Raw genomic sequence first — 17,992 nt, forward strand, 5'->3', positions numbered from 1 at the left:
TAGTAAATATATATATCATACTTTCTTTACTAATACAAAAACATTACACACTGTTTCGCAAAAGACTAGAAGAAATTAATGCATAGTTGATGAGTGACGCTTATCTTAAGACACTTAACCAGGCACACGTTGGACGATATAATCTTCGAATATGCTTCATTCATGTCGGATCTTGTGCTATGGTCCTTCGGCGATCGTTATAAACATCACAATCATTGTAAATCATCAAACTACATATGTGGCATCAGATTTCAGAGATTGGATTTTCTCATACTTGCATACTGTACTTCTCATACTGTAGTTGACTCATTATTTCACTCTCTAAGCTTATCAATTAACTGGTTCAGTTAAGCTGACTTCTAGCTATTCTAACAGTCGCATTGTGAATAAAATGATCGAACATTCCTGAAAATTGTTATCGTAAAAATTTTGCGCAATTCGAATAAGATCAGCTTGTCGTTGCGCACTCATCCTGGTCGCTAACAGGCGATCTTCTCTGCGAGTTTTCGCTCTCCGAAATGTTCCCCTCGGTTTCAGCAATATTGCAGACCGGTCGGTCATCATCATCGAGTGCCCGCGTATTTTGTATCTGGAGTTCGTCGATCACGATAAAGTGTATCTTGTTGTTCTCCGTGTGTCAGGCGGATTGCAGCTGCGACGGTGATGTCAATTCATAAAACTGGAAGCTAAGCTCCTCGCCGAAGAGGTTCTCCGAGCCTATGATCTCGGGGTCGATCACGTTCAACCCAAAGGCGTTCGGATTCAGATCCGTCACTAGGTATCCCTCGCTCACGAGTCCGCATTCCTCGGCGACGACTTCCTTGGACACCGGATTCAGGAAATCTGCAAGTCGCTTCGTTAATTTCGTTTCATAAATGTGTATTAATCTTTCTCAATGATTCCCTGAGATGCATAACGTTATGATTCTCTCACCGCTCTCTTTGAAGGGACATTGAAACTCCGTTTGTTGGACGATTTGTTGATTCTGTTGATTCGCCTCATGATCACTGTTGGCCACCATCATGGGAACTAGGTATTGCACTTCCACCTCGCGTTTTATTCCGTTGAGTATTTGCTCGGCGGAGTCCTCGAGCGTTACAGGGTTCAGTATATTGTCAGTATCATCCTCAGGATTCGGCTGCGCGATGCTCGCCGTCGCAGCCTCCACTTCGTCCATGATTTCGCTGTAATGTCAAAGCGAATGTATAAATATATTATAATTTAAATATATTATTTTTACAAGATACGATAAGGAATTTAGAATTAGACTGTTCACCTGATGATTTTGTTACTCCTGGATTCGTCGCACTCGTTCTGTGCAACTTGTTGCATCGGTGTAGTGGTTGCTGATCCATTAATAGCGAGCGGACGAGGTCTACAATCGCTACGATTCGCGATTGCCCAGAGATGACCAGCTCCATGAGGCGCCTTCGAGCCTTTGCGAAAATGCGGATTTATCGAGAGATTGTGCCGGACGGAATTCTTCCAACGATCATCGTTGCTCTTGTAATAAGGGAAATGCTCTCTGAAAATAATAAATTATATATTTTGTAAAATAATTATAAAATTATAATATTATATTAATTATAAAATAATAAATGTATATTTTATATATAAAAATTTATAAAAATTTTATAAAAATATCACTGGGTATTATAATATAATCTCTGCATATTTTTTCTTATTTGAACAATTTTGAATTTAATAATTATATGATAATAAAAGTTCTCTTTTATACATAAATTAGGATTTCAGAATTCATAAGATAAGATTCATAAAAATATTATATTGGTATTAACAATTTTGGAAAATTTAAATCTTGTCTTAGTCTTGAGTAAATCTGTAGCAAAAATTTCGGCTTGTATTTAAATATAAATTTGTCTTGTTTATTTTGTTTAACAATTGTTATCCATTATTAATTAGTTTTATTATTTTGTATTAATTGTTCTTAAATTTATTAATATAAATACTCTTATTTATCAAATAAAATTTTTTTAATTCGTACATAATATAATGCATGATTTTTTTCATTTAATTTACAAATATATACATTTTAGCTTTTTTAAAAAATCAATAATCTTTACAAAATCAATAATCTTAATCTTGATATTATCTTGATTATTAATTAAAAATCTTGTTGTAATCTTCTCTTAAATTATGAATTGCATGTAAATTTTCTCTTGTTTATTTTGTTTAACAATTGTTATTTATTATTAGTTAGCTTTGTCGTTTATTTACTATTAATTGTTTCTAAATTTATTAATAAAATATTCTTATTTATTAAATAAACTTTTTTTAAATTCGTACGTAATATCATGCATAATTTTTTTTCATCTAATTTACAAATTTATACATTTTACCTTTTTTTAAAAATTCAATAATCTTTACAAGACCAATAATCTTAATAATCTGAATCTTGGTATTATCTTGATGATTAATTAAAAAATCTTGTCTTGATCTCTCTCAAATTATGAATTGCATAACTTCTTTCTCATCTAATTCACAAATATATATATTTTAATTTTTTTTAATCAATAATCTTTACAAGAACCAATAACAATCTTAGACTTGATATCATCTTGATGACTAACAATTAAAAATCTCGTCTTGATTTTCCAAATTACGAGACAAGACAATAGACTTGGTCTTAGTATACCCTAATGTAGGATCAAAGGGAAACGCGATTAGAGATATCGCGCGTAAAAACGCACGATGGCAATTTACGTCCCCACGAAACTAATTTCCTTCACCTGCTCGCAGCGATGTCACGGTGCGTTACCCCCTACGCGATTAATTCCACGAGTTTTGGTGGAAGACGAAGAGAGACCGAAAAGCGTTCGAATCGAGGGTGCATTCGAAATGCTAAACGACGCGTTTACTCGCTCCGCTGATCACGATGATCGCGACAAATGGTGTCACCGATCTTACAAATCTGTTTCATATATCTTTCACATATCGCATATAAACTTCAAACTTATGGAAAAAAAATATTGCAAGCATCTTCGAAAGAAACATCCTTATCCATTCTCAATTTAAAATGTCTGTTTTAATCTCTTTTAATCATGATGGAAATCTCGGATAACTCAAACAAAAAAAGATTTATAAGATATTACTTTTAATATAATTAATACAAGTCTATCTCTTTTGGTGCAAAGTTCTTATATATTTTTTATAACTCGAACGATGGTACGTTATACGGATGATCTATATAGGCTTTTCCCAAGGAGCTCGAGGCGATCGAACAGGTGAAGGCACAGGAGCAGTAAATTGTGCGCATTCGTGTTGAGGGCTGCAGCAAAGGATAGCTGAAGGGTGAGGAGTTGGTGCCAGGTGGTGCCAAGCAACGGGGGCAGTGGTACCAATGGGTACCATCCAGGAGCAGCTCACCCCCTCGTCAACCCACCCCCGACCACAGTGGGCCATGCTCGTGTAAATTCGTAGGAAGCTTCCTGCGCGATCGCAACATAAATAAGGAAGGCATACTTTGCTTGTAAATATTTTCCTCTCAATCTTATCGATTTTTTAATTAATGCATTAATTTATCGCGGATTATTATTCCACTCAATAATTAAAAGCTTAAAAAGAAAATTATGTAAAAAATATAGAAATCAAACTGAAAAGAAAAAAAAGAAAAATATATTTGAAATTTTTTTATATTGAATTAAATAGCTAATTTTTTGAAGAACCGTAATTAAAGAAAGAAATACATGAACACTATATAATATTCCACTGCGCCGGCTATGGATAATAATTTCGGCAAATCTTCACAAGAAAGACGAATAAAAGATTGATAATAAATTTTCCGCTTGATAATAAATTTTTACTGATGGCACTTACGAGATCCATTGGTAGATCGCAGAGACCGTGAGCTCGCCTCTTTCTTGCAAAGCATGCTCTATCAATTCCGTGTAGGTGAAGGGAGGTTTTTTCGGTCCGTTGGATCGCGAAAAATTCCGGTTGTCGAATCCGTTGGCGGGATAAGTCGTCTGATTCAAGTCTTGTCGATACATCGATGAGTTCTCGTGTCCTCTTCTGATGTCATTGGCATAATTGGAACTGTGCGACCGTCCGTTCGGTTTGTTCTTGTTGCCTGAAAATGCGCAATCAATTTCAAGATTATAAAATCCATTAGACATTTTCAATATAATTAAAATTAAATTAAACACACAATATTTCAACTCTATTTCCTATTATTAGGAAAGGAAGCAACTGCAAGTAAAAAATTATCTGTTTTATGTGACCTGTTTTCATGTGAAAAATTTCATTTTTAAATTATTTAAAATTGAGATTTTAATTTTGCGCTAAAATATAAATAATATTTATCTCTTTAACTTTAATATTCAAGAAAGCACTAATGTATTATTTTGTCCTTTGCATTTTTCTCACCGCAATGATTGTCCTTTATCAAGGTGGGTCCCACGGTGGATCTGTCGTCCGCGGCTTCGATGAACGAGTCGAGTTTAAAGTCCAGCAGCCACGACAGATTCCCGTTTTCCTGGTCTTCGAACTGTTGCTGTTGCTGATTATTATTCATCGTTCCCTTATTTTGCTGAAAGTTCGAGTTGGCGGGCGATGCCGCGGGTACGACGCCGGGTTGCCAATAATTCATCGACATCGCCGGCTGATAATTAGTCTCCTCGACGGCATAGGTTTCAGGCGGATGACGGTCGGAGGTGGTCGACGACGAGGACGACGACGACAAGGACAACGAAGAGGACGAGGTCACGAGAACGTCCAGGTTTTGCTGTTGCTCCAGTTCCGACATGGTTGTCCAGGTGCAGTTGGTGCCGTCTACCAATAGCACCTCAAGATGCGCCACCTGCGACTCCTCGACGATCTCCTGAGCGGATATTGGCGAAAAGAGGGTCGCCGCGTCGGTGATGATTTCGTTCGACGTAGCCACTAACTCCTCCGGAGTCTCGAGTTCCTGGAGATAACGCTTGCGGTTCGTCTGGCGGATCTCCTCGCAGAAACTGTCGATGTCCAGCTCATCGAAGATCTTTCGTTTGGGACTGTCGATGTCTAGATCGTCGAAAACCTTCCTTTTGGAGGACGCGCGACTCTCGGTGACTTCACCGGTCCCCGACGAAGGCCCGATCATCCTGTCTTTAAACCGTAGAAATGGCGAGGTGGCGAATCACTTTGCAAAGAGTGGGCGAATTAAAAAAGAACGTGCGGTAAAAAATTATATTTTGGGTAATTCTAAAATTGAAATTTTCAAATAGAGAATTTAGTGAGTGGGCAAATAAAAAAAGAACGTGCGGTAAAAAATTGAAATTTTCAAATAAAGAATTTAGTGAAAAAAATTCAATTAAAAATTTAATTTAAATTAAATTAATTTAAATTAGTGAAAAAATTTAAATTAAATTTTTTTTTTTAATTTTGATAAAACAGTTATTTTTTGCGGAGTGAGATAAAGATAGGATATTAGTCGACGTGCACGTGAAGCTATTTTTCAATTTAGAAAATAATCCTCTCAGCTGATTTGCAAGCGATATCAGCTGAGTCGAAAAAATATACGTCACATATATATTTTTTAATATTTTTATACAAATACGAGACTTATATTTTTTTATACAAAATGCAAAACGCACCGATTGGTTATGCAAGACTCATTACAAGCTGTCAATTAAAGATTGCAAAATTATTTCCCTACCTTGCACCTCCTCGCCGTTCTTTTCCTCTTCCTCTCGGGATCCAAAACACGCGCGAACTTCTACGAATTTTTTTATTTGCCCAAATTAACGATCGAAGCGATCATCATCGTGAGACGGCGAGAGTACAATTTTTTCAATCTCAAGAATCTTCCCCGAGGCGGTCTCAGACGCGCCTCGCCATCGCGAATTCACGTGGACTACCCCCTGTCGATCGACGTAATCGGACACAACCGACGCGGGGCGCACTTCGGAAGTGAATCGTCGATTTTTCTCGTCGCGGATCCCGAGCCGCTCTCATTCGGAGCGCGTCTACGTGATCCCGGCGCGGCGCGCGCCTCTCGTTTGTTTCGCACGTCGACTGTCTCGCGCCGCGCGCCCTGCGCATGTGCGCCTGTGCCTCGCGTATGCGCGCCCGCGCCCCGCGCGTGCGCGCTCGCTCGCGTGCCATCCGGGAAGACAGCGCGAATTAAAGCGCCTCGCGTCCAAAATTTGGGTATTTTTGCGTCAGCAAAGGACGAACGCGGATGTAAAGATCTTGCAAAGGAAGCGTTTTATCTCCTGCGGCTGAAAATTTGGCCAAAAGTCTCAGAACGCGCGGAATTATTTATTTAAAAAATAAATAATAGTTTATTTCGTCGAAAACATGTCGAACAATCTTTGAAGCGCTCCTCGATTGTGGAAAAATCCACCACATCGGGATGCGCGAGTTATTATTCATTTTCAAAAAAAAATCCGTCTTCCGCGACGCCGACAAGGTCAAGGTAGGTCGCTTTATCGCGGCTTTATTGCGGACTGTCACAGTTTCATGCGTACGCACGAGAGAGACGAAGAAAGAAAGAGATCAGAGTCGTTGCGTAAGAGCGTAACGTCAACTCCTGGAGCCCCGTTTCCAAAATACTACGAAATTTTCCTCGACCCTAGTATAATCAAAAATCAGAAATAAAATGAAAAAAAAAGAGGAGACTAGATATATCCAAGACAAAAAGAAATTAAATTTCGAAATCAACATTTTTCCCGAAAATGACAATTTTCATTCGACCCGTGTCTCATTATCTCTAAAAAATACTTCACTTTTTTTTTATTTACAGTATAAAAGAAAGCCTGGAGGTTACTCATCCAGTTAATAATAAAAAAAAATTAAAAAAAAAATACTTTACTTTATCGAAAAGACGCGGAAGGACATCTCTAGGAGCATTATACATTCCGGAAGTGTTCTCCCCCCCTCCCCCCTCGTCCCGTAAGATTACGGAAAATCATCCGGAACGTTCGGACAGGTCTCGTCACAGCACTGGCCTGGTACTGCGGATATGCGTGCACTGTATATCGGACACGAGCGAGTGTCGCACGGAGAGAATGACATTTAAAATTCGTGACTGAGGGGGAGAGAGAGAGAAAGAGAGAGAGCGGCCGAGAGCGAAGCGAGGAGGAAACGACGGCGTTGACAGCGTCACTGTGACGTCGTCACGTGGAGCGTGTATCGAGGATACGAGCGATATCGGGGGCTCCGGACGGACAATACATCCCCTGAGCGATCATGGACCTCGACAACGATCTGGACCAACACTTGCTGCACCAGTTCAGCTGTCTCGGCACCACGGACAAGGACGACCTGGTCAAGCAGCTGCAGAAGCTGCTGGCGGACAGCCACCTCAACGAGACCACCGCCGCCTTCTTCCTGGACATGAACAATTGGTAATCCCGGGTCCCCCCCGTGCGACCGTTTTACGCTGCCCACGCAGCATATAACCTTGCATCGCCATGTTTATTGTCATTCCTCCCCCGTCCCCCTCGTCCTCTCTATCGCGAGGGGATTTGCTTTGCGTCGAGTCTTTCTTCGACTTGATGAATTTTCTGTCCTGAATTAAAATACACTACGCTTCATCCTCTCTGTCGTCCATCCTACTTTCATTTCTATTTTCTTTCTCTCCCTTTGATATATTCAGGTGCCATTGTCCTTTGATATCTGCGTCAAGGGATTGCTTGCTTTGCTCGAGATCTTCCTTGCTTGGATGTGAGATTGAACTCCTTGCCACTTATTTGCAGGTCTGCATCTTAAGTGGGACTTATTTTGTATTTTTATGCTTTGAAAATAATTTGAAAATAAAGAAAAAGATCAGAAAGCGTTGCTAAAGAGAGTACATCTTCGGATGAAGTTGGCAGTTAGATAATTAGTATTTAATTAATTTAAGGAGCATTGGAAATCATGTAATCGACCAAAACTAGCCAGAATTTTTGTTTATTGACTACAGTTTGGTAATTAATAAACAAAAATTCTGGCTAGTTTTGGTCGATTGCATTATTTCCAATGATCCTTTCATTAATTGACTAGCGATATTAATATAATTTATGAATTTAATTAATTTATTTGATTATTAATATTTTAAATTATGGAATATGAAATTACGAAATAGATTGATATTCCAGTTATACATGGCACCTAAATTAGCCTCTGAATTAGCTTGTATTTATCTCCTTATCACTTGTTTGCAAACAATAGAAGCAACAGAACTATTGTTATTGTATTGGAACAAATAAAATTATTCTATTGTTTGGATTCATAAATAAAGACATTTTCTACGTGGAACTTTAAGTTGTATTGTTAAAAATTTGTATTCCCCAGGAATCTGCAAGCAGCGATTTGCAGCTACATCGATTTTGCAAACCCCTTCAACACTCCTTGTATGACATTGATATGCGACAGCACAATTGGTGAGGGAGAGGCTGTGCCACCTAGTACAAATTTCCAGAAGTCATGGCGTGTACAAAACAGCGGCACAGAAATTTGGCCGAGTGGAATACATCTGCAGCATTCTAGCGGAGTATTGATGGGTTGTGCCAGGATACCAGTTCCACCATTGGCTCCCAAAGAGACTACAGAGTTAAGCGTAACATTGAAGAGTCCAGCCGAAACTGGCGTCCATCAAAGTAAATGGAGAATGATGACATCTAATGGTGTCTATTTTGGTGGTAAGTTTGGAAGCAAAACTTTTTATAAAGTTTAAAAATCAATCTAGTATTCCCATAAAGTAGAAAAATCTAAAAAGAATAAAAAACTTGTTAGAAACATATAATATTCTACAAAGATAGAAAAAAATTAATATTATTTAATATTATTCTACATTATTTAATATTATTCTACTTATATTAATAATATTCTACAAAGATAAATAAAAAAATGTAATCGAAACAAAAAGATTTGTAAATCAACCTTGATTTAAGAGTAGACATCTTATTTTATCAGAAACTAAATGCAATATATATAGTTTAATCAACATTCACTTATCTTATCAATATTCTAGATTGATAATTGGACACTCAAGAATATTGTTTATTTTTCAATTATTTCCTATGAATAAGAAGATAAAAGTTCTATTGTCTTCCTAGATTAGATTTAAATTGATTTTCGTAAACTCGATTCGATTGCACCTTGTAATACACTGTCCATTGTTTTTCTTTGTAGATGTTATTTGGGTGATTATAACAGTGAACGAGTGTGGCACATTGGCAGTCACTCAACAACTGCACCAGTTAAGTACACAGTCCAACGATGTACAAATGTGCTAGCTCCTTTGACGTACAAAAAAACCTCTTCTGAAAAAGATTTATGAAATATTGCGTGAGATATCTCTCAGATCATTGTAAGTTCGCGATAATTTATCGTTTTTAAATTTTATATAGAGAGGTCTTTTTTTTCACAACGGAGCTTTGTTTATTGCTCCAGCACCTCGTAAAAAAAAAGAAAAAAAATTACTGTATATTCGAAATAACTAAACAATAATAAAGAATGCAATGAAATTGGCCATTCCTCTACACTGATTATAATATTAATGAGATGCAAAGCTAGTTGAAAGATACAACTCGCAAAATGTATTTTTGGTAAAAGTTTTGTTGGATCTCATTTCGTTAGAAATAATTCCTATAAAGCTAATTTACATAAAGACATATAAACAATTTATACACATATATTGTACGGGAATTACATTTTGTTATACTTAGCAGCTGCTTATATATAAGGCCTTTTATGATGTTTGCGGATCGTATCGCGCGTGATTGAGTAAAATTGGATTTGTATAATAAAAATTGAAAAGTGTGTAGAGTGCGACAATTTTGGAGTAAAGGAATGAACATAAGAGAATGAATTTGCAAGAACCACGCGCGATGAATTTTGGAGATATATTGATATATTATTAAGAATATAATTTTTATTAGAAACTAATGTCTATAGAGAGAGTTATACATATATGGCTAGGGAATTACATATAAAATATATTCATTTTACACTTTTATCAGCCTGAAAGAAAAAAAAAAGAAAAAAAATATTAGAAGTAATTTTTTTGCATTTCTCTTGAATCGAAAAATAATACTTTAATTGAAAATACTATTTAATCAGTACAGCTTAATATTAATTCATAGAAAGTTGAATGTTGATTTACTTAAGTATATTAAAAATGACATTAACATTGTTGTGGAAATGTTAATGTTATAGTTATGCACACATAAATTTTTCCTTGAAAGATTTTATGCAGAAAACTTTCAAAGAGTGCAGCTTAAACAGCCATTTTCATATAGAGTTTGGGATAAGGTTTATAATCTATTAATTCTAAATCTTCGGCAACAAAGTCATCGATATTTTTTATCTCTCTAACTATCCTTAATTTCGGAAACTCTCGTGGTTCGCGTTTTATCTGTTCCTCAAGGGCACTTATATGGTTGACATAAACGTGACAGTCTCCCATTGTATGTACAAATTCTCCTGGCTGAAAATAAAAGAAAGTAGAAAGTAAAAGAAAGACTTGTCTGGAATTTAATGCAAATCAAGAATTTACCCTCACCTTCAAACCGGTAACATGAGCGATCATATAAGTCAGTAAGGAATACGATGCTATGTTGAATGGCACTCCTAAACCTATGTCTGCGCTTCTTTGATAAAGCTGCGCGGACAATTCACCGTTATTTACATAAAATTGTACCAAAACATGACATGGCGGTAATGCCATTTCTGGAATGTCTACTGGATTCCAGTTGGACATTATAATACGCCTATCATCTGGACAATGCTTTATTTTATGAATAACTTCTTTCAGCTGATCTATTCCTGGTTAAACAAATATGTGGTTCAATGTCAGTTGTAATTTTCTTTCCAAATATTTTACTTGAAGATTGAGAAGAAAGATATAATTTAGTAATTATAATTTAAAGAACATATATATCTTTCTCAAAAAAAAAAATACCTTGTCCAGTATAATCTGTGCGGATATCTTTATACTCAGCACCAAAGTGTCTCCATTGGAATCCATAGACAGGTCCCAAATCACCTTCCTCTCTATCTGTGAACCCGCAAGAATCCAAAAAGGCACGTGAGCCATTTTCATCCCAAATATGAACACCCTTATCTGACAATTCTTTGGAATTTGTCGATCCCTTGATAAACCACAGTAATTCTTCAACTACTGCTCGCCAGAATACTCTTTTGGTTGTCAATAATGGGAAAACACCTGTGGAAATAAATTTCCTGAAACAAAATTCTCAAACCCCTCTACAGAGGATCGCACACTAAACTATTTTATAAGGAAATTTGATGAGAGATCTGCAAATGTAATTGTCACGAGTTAAATATATAATTTATAATTATAATTGTAAAGTATCTTTTCAAATTATAAAAAACAGAGAAATTTAGGTTTATTTATATATTAATCTTATATATTAATATCTCTCTTTTCTTTATATATACATTATCAAAATTTATCAAAAATTATATTTATATATTGATTATCAAAAAAGTATATGTATATATTAATGACTGATTATAGTAATGACTGACTATTAAATCTGATGACTGTTTTTGTTTTATATACATTATAAAAAATTATATTAATTATTATTAATATTAAATTAAATTATAAAAAATTTTGTAAATTCAATACGATTCCCTATGTATATATCATATATATATATATATATATATATATATATATATATATATATATGATATATACATTTTAATCACTCGTAGGGAATCGTATTGAATTTACAAAATTTTTTATAATTTAATTTAATGTTAATAATAATAATATATATATATATATATATATATATATATATATATATATAATTAATATATGTACATATTTACCGTCTCGTAAACTGAATCGGATTTGAGTGCCGAAAATGGAATAAGTATCGACGCCGGTACGATTGTTTCTCTTTGCTCCGGTTCTAATGACTTTCTCGACGAGCCGCAAGTATTGATACTCGTCATGTTCCTCGTTTTTACTTTCCTTTTCGTTCTGCATATTTCTCGAGATAATCTACTTCACAGTTCACTCATCAAATATCGATATCGAATCACGTGTTTCACTATCAAAAGTGATTATGAAGCCCTAAGCGCGGGAAAATAATAACCGGTTGTAAGAACAGGCTCTCTAGTAAGAACCAGGTGGGATCCGATTGATCACGTCATCAATTGGCCAATTCAAAATAGCACTCTCTGATTGGTTAATCGTTGCTGGTTATCCTAGGCATATGTGATATAATTGGCTGTGGTCAATCGGAACGTGGTCAAATGGGACGCTCCCATATTCATAATAACGTTCGTAATAAAATAAATCAACCTTGGAGCGAACTTCACACTGGCCGTAAAGGTGCAATTTCATTGACGCTAGAAACCAGCGGCAAATTAAAATCACTAGACTTTCTCTAGATGTGGCGTCAATAAAATAAAGTTCAAACAGTTTCAACTTTTTCAGTGTGTAAAGCGGCCTTTTCATTGACGCTACTTTTTAGCGTCAATGAAATTGCACCTTAGCAGTTGGCAGCCCTACGAGATAGGCTGTGCAGCACTGCGCGTATATAAAATAAATTTGAAATCGCTTGTAGCCTAACCATCTTCACGCGATCGACTTTATTTGAATTGCACGGCATCGCATCGAATTATGATGCGGCGCCGATTTGTTCGAACGTAATTCGGGACATCGCGATGCTGTATAAGCGTCGAATGAGCACGAATTGTCACGCAAATAGATATGATAAATCACATCTACTCACCGTTCACCGGCTGTTTCACAGGCCGCTCCATTCGCTCGCCTCGGGACGTCCCATTCCGATCTTGATGCACACGATATCATCAACGCGAACGCGCGACACTTTATTCGGCACTCCCGATATTCGCTCGCATCCGATAATCATCATCAAGGGCACAAATAACGCGATGCGACTTCGCTCCATCTTCGCGATCGCGCTATCACTGAACTATGAAAAATAGCTGTCGCGCACTTTCACCGACATATTATGAAAGTCGCGTGATCATCCTTGGACACTTTCGACGCTCTTTCACTCGCGATATTCGTTTAAAAACGGTTAAAAGACGCGAAAAATGCGGACGTACGACGATCCGTGTAACTGCGTATGACTCCGATTCACGTATGACGCGTATGACGTAGCAGTGACGTCATGCGCCAACATGGCGGCCGAACCAGTGCGCACTGGTTCGGCCGCCATGTTGGCGCGTGACTGCTACGTCATACGCGTCACTGCTACGTCATACGCGTCATACGTGAATCGGAGTCATACGCAGTTACACGGATCGTCGTACGTCCGCATTTTTCGCGTCTTTTAACCGTTTTTAAATGAATATCGCGAGTGAAAGAGCGTCGAAAGTGTCCAAGGATGATCGCGCGACTTTCATAATATGTCGGTGAAAGTGCGCGACAGCTATTTTTCACAGTTCAGTGATAGCGCGATCGCGAAGATGGAGCGAAGTCGTGTCGCGTTATTTGCGCCCTTGATGATGATTATCGGATGCGAGCGAATATCGGGAGTGCCGAATAAAGTGTCGCGCGTTCGCGTTGATGATATCGTGTGCATCAAGATTGGAATGGGACGTCCCGAGGCGAGCGAGTGGAGCGGCCTGTGGAACAGCCGGTGTACGGTGAGTAGATGTGATTTATCATATTTGCGTGACAATTCGTGCTCATTCAACGCTTATATAGCATCGCGATGTCCCGAATTACGTTCGAACAAATCGGCGCCGCATCATAATTCGATGCGATGCCGTGCAATTCAAATAAAGTCGATCGCGTGAAGATGGTTAGGCTAGAAGCGATTTCAAATTTATTTTATATACGCGCAGTGCTGCACAGCCTATCTCGTAGGGCTGCCAACTGTTAAGGTGCAATTTCATTGACGCTAAAAAGTAGCGTCAATGAAAAGGCCGCTTTACATACTGAAAAAGTTGAAACTGTTTGAACTTTATTTTATTGACGCCATATCTAGAGAAAGTCTAGTGATTTTAATTTGCCGCTGGTCAATGAAATTGCATCTTAAGAGTTTGGATTGACCCGGTGCCAATAAAAGCTAGAAGATGATGACGTTCTTAATAAAAGAGCATACATATGTATGCTGGTTTGAATATATGTCTAAAATTTAGGACGTCAAGTTAATGCAAAAATTTATTGATCAATGTGTATTTGACATAGTATGCACTTTTAAAAAAATGAAAGAAATTCTTTTTTGAAAAATGAAAAAGTGAAGTTCTTTAAAAAAAATAAAATAAAATTCGATTATACTAAAAATTAAAATTCTCAAGAGCTGGAGATCTTATTTAAAAGTCATATAAATATATGATTTTTCTTCCTACACAAGATATATATATACATATATATATATATATATAATTATAAATAATATATACATATAATTCTAAATATAAATTAAATTATAAATACAGAGAATGCAGAGTATATTTATATATCTATATATACACAATTTAGGTGTGTACATATAAAGCGTGAAAGGATAGGAGATTCCGAGCGTCCAATATCCGGATATAGCTCGTTTTTGTGATTTTTGTTCAATATATATCGAGAGAAAAATAACATCATCTGTATTGGACGTGTAATAAAATTTCATGCGTTGGTCGTTCGAGGTATATACAAATATTCTAGAGATACAGTATTTTTCTACATATATCTATATATAAATGTATGTACATTATTTGGTAGTACATCATTGGTAACATATATAATTGTATTTGTGAGTCACTTTCGCAAAATGAGGATATACCAAGCAATTTTTATGCTCTTCGCAAAATTCGCTGCTCATTGTATCAAATTTCTTAAGTCATAAACAATTAATGGAATGCTCCGAGACCACAGATGTTCTTTTCGCTACAGATTTATCAGGTCGATTCGAATTTAATATTTTGACTAAAAATGTAAACAATGAAATTATATCTTTTATATACATTCTAATAAAACTTGATATAATTTTACATTGTTAAGCTTAAATGAAAAGAAAAATATACAATACACCTCGATATTCTCACTAAGGAAAAATTGTTCCCATATTAATCGTGAAAAGGACATCTCATGACATCAGAACATGCGTCCCAATGCGATATGTAATGTGGTGATAAATGACTATAATGATTTGTACAATAGCATTGGAAAGAAGATTGTTATTGCAAAACTATGTATTTTTTTCCGTTAAAAAGTAATACTAAAGATAATTCTTGTCAAAATACGTTGGTTTCTTAACGCGTCGCAATTAAATATCGTCTTCGCGCGGATGGATTCAGACATATTGGCTACGTAATAACGGTATTACTATTATCCTGCGCATCCGGGGTCGCCTCTTCGGATTCCCCGACAGATGGATTATTGTTCAGTCCGGCTTCAGCCGTGTTGTAGCCCGAAAACGAGCAGGTAGGCGCGCTTCTGGCCTGACTTATCACCGTAGCCTCGGGTAGAAGCGATGTACGTTCCGTGGCGCTTCCCCAAGCCTGCTGATAAGCGCCTCGTCCACGTATCCTGCGGCTCAAGGACGAGCCGACGACGCCCAAATGTTCCTTTATGTCATTATGCACGTCAGAAACGTCCCACATTGCCCTATAAAATGTATACGTATGCTAATTATGTAATGAAAATATTGCTAAATATTAATATCAGTGTCATAATACACTTATATATTAATATATACACATATATATTAATTTATCAGAGGATATATGAGATTATTGAAAAAGTGTTTTAATTTGTTTCAAAATATATTCATAATTGTTTAATATACCTAAATGCATCCCACCATGCTTGACCCTGGGCTAAATTGACAAATGGTTTGTAGGAGAAGCTGTAGTGATGAGCTACCGCGGCTAGAAACATCTCTATACAAATTAAAAAGTCTTGCAACTTGGACGGTATATTCCTGATGTCGTCTGTATCGGCTTCGTTAAAAATACTTGATATCACGTCAAAATAGACCAATAAAGCTATTAACACTCCTTGACTGAAAATTGAGAATACATTGTGTCTTTAATTCGAATTTGAGAACACACAGGCACTTTATGATAATAAACTTACAAAAACGAGAAAAACACTACAGCTTTGATGCACAGAAATTTTCCAATTGGCTTCATTGGCTTCAAGGCCTCCACATTGGCACGATAAAAGAGTACCAAACAGTACATGGCAACAAATTGTGACAGATTGTTTAAAGCGATCATGTAGGGGAAAGCGACGTCTCCTCTAAATTCACCCTCTCCATACACTCCGTTCAGTTCGCAGATGCTGCAAAGATAGAAGCACAGAATAAGCAAATGCATTCAAGTATATCACAATCTAGAAATAAATAGATATTCCTCTTACAATGATACTAAAGTTGATATAGGCCTAACAGCTGTATATTGTAAAATTCCATGCTTGCACATGTGTACAAATTCTCTGCCCATCTCCCAATCAGGAAGACAGCACAAAGGAAACATATGATGCACTTGAGGGGATATCTCCAGTCTATGTTCCAATTGGTGATCGGCGTTCAAATAGGCCAGTAGATACATCATGAAATTATATATCACATAAGCTTCGTAGCATTCTCTTAAGCTGTCCACATATATACTGCCTGCAGGATATACTAAGCCTAACCACTGTGCAAACAAGAAATATTTATTAAACGAATAAATACTTATGCATTTTATCTGATATACACAAGGACTAGTAACTTTTTTTTCTTACAGCATTTACTGCGTAAATGGGCACCATCCATAATATCCTGAAAAATAATGTAATATAAAATAAGAAATCCATATTTAATACTATATAATGATAGGGAGAAAAAAGAAATAAAATTAAATCAATATAAATTTTCTTGGCGACCGAAGACTCACCTTATTATATATTTCTGTAATCTAGGTTGGGTGTAATATATCATGTGCTGGATAATCTCGTAGAAGGCGATGGGTAATGCTAGCAAGACGAAAGCACCACCCACCAGCGCACCCTGATCCTCCTTCTTGAAACCATGCTTGATGGAATTGACTAGCAAGATTGGTACGAGTACAACAATAAGAAGCGCGTACAGGCAGGTCAGTACGGGCAATATCCATAATCTCCAACGTCGACAGATCGAAGCCATCACTTGGATGCTTTATACACTGTCACATCATAATTTTGGATTAAGACCAGAGCCCGGTTCTGAAAATACAAGTCATGATGATTTTAGGTTTCATCATTTTACTTCAGTAATTGGGAAGCTCATAGATTCGTGGGTGAATTGCAATATTGCAGAGGCTACAACATTTTTTATCATCCATTCAATGAATCATCCTGATGTTTACTGAAGACATTCGCTCGATAACTTTCTTAGCAGCTACGAAACATCCAATGTGCGCATTTATTATTCGTTCTTTATTGACAATATTAGGCTGATAAAAGTCTTAGTATGATTTTTACTATAACTATTGTGTAAAAAAAAAAAATAAAAAGTACAATAAAGGAATGTTGTCCGGCGAGGTGAATGAATCAGCTGAGAGTGACAGCTAGATAGGTAGGTGCGAACTTCCCCTCTTCTAACCCTACGCAGTTCGAATTATTGGATAATATAATATACGCATATTGGATTATTTACTGTTTCGCTGCTTCAATCGTCGAATCAAGCCTCGATCTCGAGATGTCGCGAAGGTCTCGTCGCCCTCGACGAAATCTCTCGCCGGCCGCGTCGCGCCAGGAAATGTCACGCATACGCTCTCTTTACCGCGAATATATCAATTTGACATTTCGCGATACTTCGCACGGCCATCGGAAACCGGAAGCTCACCGTCGTGCGGAAGAGACGGGGTCTGATCAGCGTCGCCAAGACACCAACGAAAAATAATACTTCGTCCGGAGCGAAATCTGTCAAAAGAGGACGATCCGAATAAATAAGAAGGCGTCGAATAGATAAGGAGGAGAATCGAAGTGATCCTGACGATTGGGGCGAGAGGATAAATCGAATCACGGATCTAGGGATATTTTCCGTCTACAGACTTTGCGCTCGCCGGCGGAAAAATCCCTAGGAAGGAAAAA

At 36.9% G+C, this 17,992-nt stretch overlaps 4 protein-coding genes across 7 annotated transcripts; 1 reads left to right on the forward strand and 3 right to left on the reverse strand.

Annotated features, from left to right (window-relative positions):
• Positions 1-11: 11 nt before the first annotated feature.
• Positions 12-6,618, reverse strand: LOC105258265 (defective pharyngeal development protein 4). Of its 3 annotated transcripts, none has more exons than XM_025409433.1 (6): positions 5,657-6,618; positions 4,387-5,106; positions 3,838-4,090; positions 1,277-1,525; positions 934-1,184; positions 638-843 (listed from the first exon to the last, which is right to left on the reverse strand). In XM_025409433.1, exons 2-6 carry the CDS (start codon positions 5,099-5,101, stop codon positions 638-640), a joined length of 1,674 nt encoding a protein of 557 aa, XP_025265218.1. In that variant the 5' UTR covers positions 5,102-5,106; positions 5,657-6,618. The 3 variants fall into 3 exon arrangements, with proteins under 3 accessions (XP_025265219.1, XP_025265218.1, XP_011267725.1); XM_011269423.3 differs by having other exon boundaries at positions 4,387-5,140; XM_025409434.1 differs by lacking the exon at positions 5,657-6,618 and having other exon boundaries at positions 12-843; positions 4,387-5,101.
• Positions 6,619-6,898: 280 nt separating this feature from the next.
• Positions 6,899-9,909, forward strand: LOC105258263 (Uncharacterized protein C6orf106-like protein). The gene is made up of 3 exons (XM_011269419.3): positions 6,899-7,349; positions 8,278-8,624; positions 9,118-9,909. Exons 1-3 carry the CDS (start codon positions 7,192-7,194, stop codon positions 9,219-9,221), a joined length of 609 nt encoding a protein of 202 aa, XP_011267721.1. The 5' UTR covers positions 6,899-7,191; the 3' UTR covers positions 9,222-9,909.
• A 105-nt stretch (positions 9,910-10,014) lies between these two features.
• LOC105258262 (thymidylate synthase) lies at positions 10,015-12,057 on the reverse strand. The gene is made up of 4 exons (XM_011269418.3): positions 11,791-12,057; positions 10,889-11,152; positions 10,490-10,752; positions 10,015-10,414 (listed from the first exon to the last, which is right to left on the reverse strand). The coding sequence occupies exons 1-4, from the start codon at positions 11,948-11,950 to the stop codon at positions 10,205-10,207; spliced, it is 897 nt and encodes a 298-aa protein (XP_011267720.1). The 5' UTR covers positions 11,951-12,057; the 3' UTR covers positions 10,015-10,204.
• Positions 12,058-14,619: 2,562 nt separating this feature from the next.
• LOC105258260 (transmembrane protein 184C) lies at positions 14,620-17,913 on the reverse strand. Of its 2 annotated transcripts, none has more exons than XM_011269416.3 (7): positions 17,745-17,913; positions 16,816-17,122; positions 16,664-16,700; positions 16,298-16,575; positions 16,013-16,219; positions 15,723-15,938; positions 14,620-15,541 (listed from the first exon to the last, which is right to left on the reverse strand). In XM_011269416.3, exons 2-7 carry the CDS (start codon positions 17,061-17,063, stop codon positions 15,241-15,243), a joined length of 1,287 nt encoding a protein of 428 aa, XP_011267718.1. In that variant the 5' UTR covers positions 17,064-17,122; positions 17,745-17,913; the 3' UTR covers positions 14,620-15,240. The 2 variants fall into 2 exon arrangements, with proteins under 2 accessions (XP_011267718.1, XP_011267717.1); XM_011269415.3 differs by lacking the exon at positions 17,745-17,913 and adding an exon at positions 17,556-17,738.
• Positions 17,914-17,992: the final 79 nt, after the last annotated feature.

The sequence above is a fragment of the Camponotus floridanus genome, unplaced genomic scaffold (genome assembly GCF_003227725.1).
Source record: "Camponotus floridanus strain SB8 unplaced genomic scaffold, Cflo_v7.5 scaffold265, whole genome shotgun sequence".
In the NCBI taxonomy this organism is placed as follows: Eukaryota; Metazoa; Arthropoda; class Insecta; order Hymenoptera; family Formicidae; genus Camponotus; species Camponotus floridanus.

Bases quoted from the DNA above. Each gene is read 5' to 3' on its own strand.
- LOC105258262 (XM_011269418.3), bottom strand. From the start codon at position 11,950: ATGCAGAACGAAAAGGAAAGTAAAAACGAGGAACATGACGAGTATCAA. The intron at 11,153-11,790 runs GTAAATATGTAC...TTATTTCCACAG, and splicing joins CCGATTCAGTTTACGAGACG to GTGTTTTCCCATTATTGACA. The intron at 10,415-10,489 runs GTGAGGGTAAAT...TTTTATTTTCAG, and splicing joins CTCATGTTACCGGTTTGAAG to CCAGGAGAATTTGTACATAC.
- LOC105258263 (XM_011269419.3), top strand. From the start codon at position 7,192: ATGGACCTCGACAACGATCTGGACCAACACTTGCTGCACCAGTTCAGC. The intron at 7,350-8,277 runs GTAATCCCGGGT...TGTATTCCCCAG, and splicing joins TTCCTGGACATGAACAATTG to GAATCTGCAAGCAGCGATTT. The intron at 8,625-9,117 runs GTAAGTTTGGAA...TTTTCTTTGTAG, and splicing joins TAATGGTGTCTATTTTGGTG to ATGTTATTTGGGTGATTATA.
- LOC105258260 (XM_011269416.3), bottom strand. From the start codon at position 17,063: ATGGCTTCGATCTGTCGACGTTGGAGATTATGGATATTGCCCGTACTG. The intron at 16,220-16,297 runs GTAAGAGGAATA...CTATCTTTGCAG, and splicing joins ATATCAACTTTAGTATCATT to CATCTGCGAACTGAACGGAG. The intron at 15,939-16,012 runs GTAAGTTTATTA...CTCAATTTTCAG, and splicing joins GTAGTGTTTTTCTCGTTTTT to TCAAGGAGTGTTAATAGCTT.
- LOC105258265 (XM_025409434.1), bottom strand. From the start codon at position 5,101: ATGATCGGGCCTTCGTCGGGGACCGGTGAAGTCACCGAGAGTCGCGCG. The intron at 4,091-4,386 runs GTGAGAAAAATG...GCGCATTTTCAG, and splicing joins GATAAAGGACAATCATTGCG to GCAACAAGAACAAACCGAAC. The intron at 1,526-3,837 runs GTAAGTGCCATC...TATTATTTTCAG, and splicing joins GCGATCTACCAATGGATCTC to AGAGCATTTCCCTTATTACA.